The sequence below is a fragment of the Plectropomus leopardus genome, chromosome 17 (assembly GCF_026936395.1).
Source record: "Plectropomus leopardus strain MGB_pleo_1.0 chromosome 17, ASM2693639v1, whole genome shotgun sequence".
NCBI classification, from domain to species: Eukaryota; Metazoa; Chordata; class Actinopteri; order Perciformes; family Serranidae; genus Plectropomus; species Plectropomus leopardus.
Window position 1 is genome coordinate 12,768,335 of NC_142192.1, and position 9,166 is coordinate 12,777,500.

Here is a 9,166-nt window from a genome sequence, read left to right on the forward strand (position 1 = left end):
AAACCTCTAGATGTCACCCAAGAGCCGTGCAGACTGCAGACACACCCACACAAACTGCAGTTTGTTTGATTCATGGCTCTATTACAGAAACAGAAGTGATCCAGTCTTAACATTTGACGAAAACAGAATTTTATTTAGTGTATTTATTCCACAAGTTCGGCCCTTGTACACGTGATTATTTATTATTTTACATCAGGCAGTGTGCTGGCTAGCTGTGCGGTGCCCAAGGACCCGTCGGCCTGATCGTTGATCAGTTGCTGGTTGCTGGTTGCTCCTCCTGGTGAATTGCAGACCCCGGCGGCGCGCAACCTTTCAGCGTCCCTTAACGCGTTTAGCGGTAGCGGCGATTATTGCTGGATTACAGAGTTACCGCGGGACCGGAGCTGAGCCCTTTTTGTGGAGGTTTGGTGCAACTTTGCGGCAGAAGGAGCAGACAGCGGGGAGCTGAGCAGAGTTTCAGCCGGCGGTGATGGAGTAGAGCCGCTGAGTGGAGACAGGCGTCGGGCCTGCGGATAACTAACGTTAGCTAGCTGAGCTAGCTGATGGGAAGCGGTCTATCCTTGTTTGGGTCGATGTGCTAACTAGCTAGGTGCTATTTTTGTTAGCATAACAATAAGCCGACCGGGGTTGCTGTCTTGTTTTAATGTGGATATCTTGAAGAAAGCTGCCGGGGTCCTGTATAATTACACCTTTTCCGAACTTTCTCGAAGTTTTAAGTTAGCTAACTCGCGTTTAGGAAGGAAGCTAGCGAGCTAACGTCACGTCTTTGTCGTACAAAGTTGAGCTTTTGATTTTGGGCAGAGGGGTGATTTTTGTGTTCAATTAATGTGTATTTTTTTTAACAAAGGATTGCATGTTGATGCCCAAAGATCAGTTAGACGAAATCCAGACCGCACAGTCTCTCTGCCCCTCCGCGGGACAACAATTAAAACCGTTTTCGGTCTTTTACACACCGTCCTACCTACCACTGTCTCCTGTCATCGGCCGGCTTCAGGGGCTGGCCACACGGCAGTGAGTGCCCAATGGAGGAACATGACAACATGGACTATTTTTACCAGCAGGTATTGCAGAAAGATGTTACCCGCAGGTTGCAGGTCGGTCAGGACCTCATTGATTACCTGAATGACCCGCAGCGCTCCCCGGACGTGGAGCAGGACAAACCCCGGCTGGATAAGACCATAGACGAGCTGACGGGATGGGTGAACTCCAGCAATTTCAAGGTGAGAGATCTTGACCAGTCGTCGTAAGAGTATCGCAGTGTCACTGCAGCAGTTATCCCCTCGGTCTATTCATGAATTATTTTTCACCAGTTTACCCAGTGGACCGGGAGGGAGAGGGCAGTAATGGGGATTTTATGCTGTCTGCCAAGTGGTTGGTTTAGATGCGACCAATTTTTGCAGATATAAGGTATTTCAAACGAGCTGCCATTACCTTGAGGCAGTGATACTCAACATAAAGCTCGCGAGCCAAATCTGTCCCCCGATAGGATGCCGAGTGGCCCCCCAATCATTTTCTAATTCACAATAAAAGTAAAGTGATTTACAAAGGGAATTGTATTTGAACTTTTAGTATACATAAGGTAACAGAGTGCATAAAACAGCAATATAATAGGCCTTGTTTATAAAAAGAAATGTGCCAGTGGAGGATCCCTGCACCCCTTTCAGAGGTTCTAGGTAAGCCCATAATGTCTTAAAATCCTTGAAACGTCCTGAAATCTTAGAATTGTCCTACAATCCTAGAAACATCCCCTAAACATCCAAACATCTAAAAATCCTAGAAATGTCCTAAAATCTCAGAAATGTCCTAAAGTCCTAGAAACCTCCTAAAATCCATAAAACCTCTTAAAATGCAAAAACCATCCTAAAGTCCTAGAAATGTCCTGAAATCGTAGAAATGTCTTAAAATCCTAAAAGTGTCCTAAAATCCCCAAAACATCCTAAAATCCTATAAATGTCCCAAAATCTTAGAAACATCCTAAAATGGAAGAAATGTCCTTAAGTCCTAGAAATGTCCTTAAGTCCTAGAAATGTCTTAAAATCCTAGCAATGTCCTAAAATCTTTTATACATTCTAAAATGGAAGAAACATCCTAAAATCCCTAGAAACATGTATGTGGCTCAGGGCTGTGTGTTTCTTTTTGACAGCCTTGTGGTCTATTCTTGGATCACAAGAGGCAGACACTTCTGACTGTCATCCCAGTGACAGTAGGATATTTGCAGGGCATTCCTGTGGTTTGTTGGAGTTTATATTGTTGTGCGGCTGAGAGAGACTGTGTTGAGGCAGACCCATTGTCAGGACTGTAGACTACTGTAGCACTGGATGGGATGGGGGAGGGGTTAGCAGAGACTCATTGTTGTACCCCTTTGCGTTCTCTCCATCCTACACTGTCTCTCTTTCTGTCCTCCTTCATACATACAGACACACTCTCTCACACACTATCTCTTTTTAATGCATTTTCATTATTTTCCTCCCCATTCTCTCTCCTGCTTCATGCTCTCTCTCTCTTTTTCTGTGTGTGTGTGTGTGTGTGTGTGTTTGTGTGAGTCCTTGTCTGCACTCTTTGCTATATCTCAGAAAGGCTGGAATGTGACATTTTTGCCAATGTATCACACTGATCCAGACAGAAAGTAAAAACAGTCTGAAATCCCTCTTCAAGGCATGCTGAAATTTGACTCCCAAGTCTCCATTTGAACCGATTAAAATTGTCTGCACTGATATGCAGTCCTCAGCAAGACTGTAAGAGTGTGGAAATTGTGCGTTTGTTATAAGAAAGCATCCCATTTATGTCTCTCTTTGTAGTGGCAGAAAACTTTGAAGTATTAGAAATTTGTTTTCTGTCATTGCCAATTTAAGACTCAGATACTAAGTTGCAGGTATTTTACAACTGTGCAGTTTATCAATTTCCTCTTAGTATCCACCAATTTTTGAATAGTCGTAATTACAGATTTTCCACACTCCTGTGATGCTCTGGTTTTGCATCTAACTGTGTCAAAACAAATGTAAGATACCAATAGTGCATTTGAAGTGATTACAGTGTAAACAATTAAAGAAATGGATAAGACAGTTTCAGTTTAGACAAAAAGATGAATTGAAACTCAAGGTGGTTACATGATGCAGATTTCTTGCATCCTCAAATGAATGACCAGACCCAACATGTGTAATGTGAATTAATGTACCACTTCTGAACACCACCACCAAGAATTTCATCTAAAGCTGCAACAAGCTAACATGCTATGTCCCTTTGCTCAGATTTGTTTCCCTGATGTGGTTGACGCATACTGTAACTTGAGCTCAGTGTCTGGCAGTGATGAGCAAGTGAGTTGTGACCCCCAGGGGCCTTCACACAGCAGGCTTTTAGTGAGGCTGGTGGGCTCCCTGGCGGGCATAAGGACGGAGGAGTTAGCTGTGAGTGCGATGCTGAGTCAGAGGGTTGAATGGAGATGAAGCAGAGTCTAGAAGCAGTGGAGAATGAAGGATTTAGAAGAATGCAGAGCTGGAGAGGTAAAAGGGGTAAAGGGTAGGTGAGTGGAAAACACGAGTCACGACTCATAAATACAGTACATGTTCAGATACGGCCACTGTCACACCCAAGGTTCTCTTTTAGGAATGGATAAAATATGGCATATCCTCTGTCTCTTGACCCTTCATCTTTCCGTTTCACTTGTCTGGCCTTTTTTTTTTTGACGATGAGTCAGTTTCATCCTGTTTCTTTCCTCTTTCAGTAGGTTCAGCATCGAGGCCTCAGCTCCTATGTGAGACAAGTAAACAGAGGTCATTAATGTTGTAAGCTGCATTTATGGGCATCAGGGCTAAAATTTTTAACACTGACTGTACTGACTGAGGGTTGATACTGCTACAAGGCTATTCCTAGCTTGACACTAGGGCTGCAACTAACAACTATTTTCATTATCGGTTAATCTGCCTATTATTTTTTCAGTCAAACATTTTGTCAGTAAAAAGTCAAAGTAGTTAAAATGCCTTGTGCAATTTTTGAGAGCCCTGTGTGATGTCTTTAAATGATATATGTAGTCAATTTGCTTTTTTTTGCTTAAAAAATGACTACAATGTTTTTTCAATTATCAAAATTATTGCCAAGTCATTTTCTGTTGATCGACCGATCGCTGCAGCACCGTCAGACACTCTGATTTTTGTTTAGATTAGTATGGAGTGTCAGATGTGCTTAACTGTTTAGGCATGACTGTGTATGACAATGCAGGTTTTAGGATACATTACACAAACCATAGAGACTCTTCACAGTCAGCATTTACTGTTTAAATGTGTCCTGTTCAGCATCAATATGTCCTGATTTATCTTTTAAATAACAAAAATATTTTTGTGTTAGTTTTTGGCTCCTGTTAGCTCAACTCTTCCTGTGGGGACTTCATTATAGAGTAGAACTGATTGCAGCTTTAAGTTGTTTTTGGGCACTTTATTTTCAGTAGATTAGGAGAAGAAATGCAGGTGTTTTTTTTACAGTTTGGTGAAATCTCAGAGCTCAAATAAACGAAATAAAGGTAGACTTTGTAGAGGTGGGGATCATCAAAGGCTTCATAATCGGTTATTATCAGGATACTATACAATATTATTGCAATCTAAAAAAAGAAAAAAAAGTGATATGCTGAGTATTGAGATAAATATCTTGCAATTTATTACCTTTTCTTTTAGCTGTAAATTATGTCCCCAAGAAGAAAAAAATGTCAACATCCTTTTAATCTAACAAGATAAAGTTTTAAAAAAATAATAATAATTTAAATCATTTTTATTGCAGCAAAATGTATCTAACAGAAAGAGCAATTGATTTTATTGTTGTAGTAGGCTACCAAGAACTTAATTTTTATTTGCAACATTAATAAGTTACATGATAAAAACAAAAAAATTGATACTTTGCTTTCGTGTATAGATATATTTCCACAAAAAAAGCAGCAGTGCTATACTTTTTAGATTTTTTTTTCACCCACCTGTAATAGTTTATCTTTCCCAATTAATTGTGGTCCTACTAAGAAATGTTTGGCACTACACTTTGTGGAGCTTAAAAGCCCCAAAAATATCAAAATATATATAATATAAAATATAATATAAAAAAGATACAGCTGGGCCAATATGGCAATAAAATAGGCTACAGTGAAATGGCACTACATACAACTGCTGTTGATACCACAAAATTCAGTGTTGCAGTGATTTGCCTCATGCCTACCAACTGCACAGTGACCACGTAGATCAAAGTGAGTCTATATTTAGCAGCACAGCTTGAGCAGGGATTTGAACTTACACAGGCCATCATTCACTGTCAAACAAGTCATTCCACAGCCCACCAAAAAAGTTGTTTTTGAGCATTTAATTGATCTATTGGAGCTGCAACTTACCATTATTTTTATTCAGGGTTCCCACAGATCCTAGAAGTCTTAAAAGGCATTGAATTCATTAATCTAAAAATAAGACCATAACTATCATTATGTCTTAAATCAGTCTTTCGAAAGTTTTACATTTTTTTGGAACATGAGAAGTAGGATTTTATAAATTGTTTTGATGTTGCTTTGTAAAATCTTGAAATAAGTGGTAACATCTTTTTTTTGTTGAGCAATATCGCAAATTCCTCTTCTTAAACTTGTCATGATACGAATCCAGGCAGTGAGATCTCACATGTAGAGTGAAAAACACAAAGTCGCCAAGAAAACCAGCTAGAAAATGCCATAGCCTTATAGTCCCACTTTGGTTGATAAACCAAATAGATCATTATATTAAGATGTTCATTGTCCTTAGCGTGATCCATCTAAAAAGGTATTTTTTCAACCCTTGGTATAAATAATGTAATGTTTTCACGGGATAAAAAGCCATGTCTTATGTCACAGTAAACGTTGGGGCAAGATTGTCCTACAATTTTGGTTATTGTAAAACTGGTCTTAAATTTCATTCTGAGTGGCAATAAAAGGTCTTTAAAAGTCTTAAATCTAACTTGATTTAAGCTGTAGGAACCCTGTTATTATCAGTGTATCTGTTGATTGTTTTGTTATCATGATTAATAGTTTAACCTATTAAATGTCAAGTAGTGAAAAATGACCATCGCAGAGCCTGAGGTGACATACAACCAGAAAGTGTTTGGTGTTTTTACTTGATAAATTGTTGGCTAATTACCTGGTGATGGTTTAATTGTTTCAGCACTTGTCTCCATCTTTGCATGTTTTTTTCCTCTCACCAATGTTGCTGTGTGAGCCTTGGACCTTTAAACCACGTAAAGCCTCCCTAGAATCCAGAGTAAACCCTGTACATGGAATGTGTATTAGCAGGCTAAGCCATCATATGCACCAACCTTAGTCTTCACAAAGAGCCATTCATACTGGACGAAATATTTACAGTTGTTTTTTTTTTACAGCATACCTTAGTCAAACTGATGTTTTGAAGCTAGCATCCTCTTAAATGCCACTTTGTTCAATGCCTGCTGTTTTTAGTATTTGGAGTAATACCTAAGTGCCTATTTGGTCGTCTTTCTTCCCTCATTACCTCCTCACCCCTAGTCTGGCTTTTAACTGCAGGAGAAAACCTCTCCTTCTCCATTTTCTCCTGTCTGAGGTAGATAACAAGCTCAGCCTCTTCTACCTCTCGTACCTCTCATCCTCTGTCTCCTCGTCTCTGTCTCTCTTCAAGTGAAGATGGCATCTGGTTGTGGGTGCCGAGCTTGTTGGGGTGCTGGGTGGAGGAGGGGAGGCCTCAGGGTTGTTTCCTCCCTGAACTGTTTCTCCTTTCTCCTGCTGTTTTTCCTCCTTCCCCCTAAATTAGGTCAGTTCTATGAAGGAGTCATCATAGTGACCTGGAGCTCATGTTTCTTCTCCAGGTGATTTCTGTTTTCTGTGGTATTGCTTGGATTTCGTCCCTGTGTTTTTCCTCAGCGCCCCTATTCTCCCCCTTTTTGTTTGCTTAGTTACCTGGCTCTGCGCTTCCTTTGACTAAAATAGGAAAGAAACTGCAGACTGGCTCTCCACTCAGGGCAGAGGAGTCTGGAGAATAATGTTTTAATGGGTTTTCTTTTTGGACTGTTCAGTTTTACCGCAGCGCTGCCAAAACAAGCATTCCAGCAGCACAGCGCAGTGTGGGATGTGATGCTAATCAGAAACACAGTGGAAAACTCAGCTTTACCACGAGACAAAAATCCAGTCTACCTTCCCCCTACGAGTCATATCACAAAACCAGCTTTTCTTTTTCGACTGAGCCAAATCACTGTGGTAATGGACAAGAGAGATGAGTAAGGGGACCGTCAAGGGACATGACTAAAGTTTACGGATTTAAATATCGGAAAGTCATTTGATTCTTACCATTTTCTCAAAAATTGCAAATTGATGTGTAATTCCATTAGCTGTTGTCATGCAGATGGTATAAAGAGGGCACAGCAGGGTTACATAAAGAGTGCCACAGCTGTTAACTCACAGCAACCTTTGATACAGTAAGTTAAATAGGACATTGTGTTAGTTTCTGAGACCTTTTTTTCTGGCTGTTCTCTTTATCCATACAAAAACACATTTTCAACCTCAGCCAAACGTCTTGCTTCTTTTTTGTGACAAAATAATCTCAGCTGAAAAGACTGCTGGCTAGGTTTTCTGGAGTTTTCTACCGCATGTCTTCACCAGTGAAAGGAGCTGGCTCCAGGCTCATCACTTATAGGGTTTTTCCATTGACACTTTTTTAAAAGCAGGTTGTGGGGATGTCAGATGGGCTTCATCATCATTTTACATAAATCTATAATTGCCAAAAGAGTTGTAAAATAGAGTAGAGAGTAGTAGTAGTAGTAGTAAGAGTAGTGTAAATATTACCGGACAGTGCTTATTCAGTCTCTATCCACCTACTTATCGCCAGGTAGTAGAAACTTCATCGATGAACAACCTCTTAAATCTGCAGAGAAACTTTGTAGAGTTTTCTCTATAAATATACTATCATGGAAAATGTATTTTTAGAATTAAAGTAGAATAATGTTATTTGACAGACTGCTTTTTTTAAATACACAGATTTCCATCTCTTTTTCTTTTTTTCATGTCTCCCCCATGTGACTCCCGAGTGTCTCACTACATATCAGTTCCTATCTGCCAGTCTCTGTTGGCTCACTCAGATATCAGAGATTTGGGGACTCAAAACGGTTTAAAAAGCTGCTGGCAGACTTACTGGCCTGCATCTTAAAAGGCAGGCGAGGAGAGGCTTTGATTTCTTGAACATGACAAAATTACCCCTCAGTCTTGGCTGTTTGCTGAGTCAGCAAACCTCAGTGGACGGTTTGATTCAGCATTTTTTTTTTCATTTACGATGCCAAGATCAGATTTAAAATTTTGTTAAAAAACCTCTGCAATGAGAATAATCCTCGATTCATGTGTGCTCTTTCACTCCTGCCACTGTGGTTGATGTGTAAGCAGACCATGAAACTTGCTGAAATATACTCAAATTGTTAACATTAAAAGTATGGTACACTGCTGTGAAATACAACATGTGCGGTCAACTATAACCTTTGCCTCTCTCTCTCTGTTTTAGGTGGCATTGTTGGGAATAGACATCTGTGGTGCGTTTGTGGAGCGCATGGGAGAGCGGTTCAAAGGATATCTGGGCACAGGTGAGACATCTCCCCACGCCTTTAGATTACGCTCAATGTACAGTGAAACTCATAATGACATGTTTGCATTTATTCTTAAACTGAGTGCACACAAATCCCTTTTTTTAAGGCTGTCACATTATAATTTTTTTAAATTGCAGAATTTAAATGGTTCATCACGATTAATCATATTCTTCATCGCGTTTTCAATTCAACAATTTTCCCTCACGAAACCGATGTCCATATGAACAAGGTGGAACCATTCCTACCAGATTGTCTTGATTGGGAATCAAATGACAGAAAAAAAACTGAATGGGATGACCATAATGTGGGCGTGTCTGTACAGGGGAGACTCATGGGTATCCACAGAACCCACTATCATTCAGATATCTTGAGGTCAGAGGTCAAGGGATCCCTGTGAAATGATCGTGCCATTTTTCCATTTTCAAATGTATCTTAACTTTGGAGCATTATTTAGCCCCCTTCCTGAGAAGCTAGCATGACAGCACCACTGGATTCTTTAGGTCTTCTTTCATTTGACACCAAAATCATCACTCTAGCTTTAAAACTGAGCCCGGTACAGCCTCTTAAAGACAGGAAT

The 9,166-nt window shown here is 40.1% G+C and overlaps 1 protein-coding gene across 27 annotated transcripts in view; it reads left to right on the plus strand.

Moving 5' to 3' along the window:
• The first annotated feature begins 218 nt into the window (after positions 1–218).
• The window catches only part of clasp2 (cytoplasmic linker associated protein 2), an 81,242-nt gene continuing 72,294 nt past the window's right edge, over positions 219–9,166 (plus strand). For 7 of the 27 annotated variants that reach the window (XM_042505939.2, XM_042505946.2, XM_088089960.1 and 4 more), the window contains exons 1-2: positions 221–1,220; positions 8,508–8,586. In XM_042505939.2, the coding sequence (XP_042361873.2) occupies positions 1,023–1,220; positions 8,508–8,586 (277 nt within the window). In that variant the 5' untranslated portion in view covers positions 221–1,022. Of the gene's footprint in view, positions 1,221–8,507; positions 8,587–9,166 lie in introns of all 27 variants that reach the window. The other 20 variants (XM_042505943.2, XM_088089954.1, XM_088089963.1 and 17 more) reach the window with 7 other exon arrangements.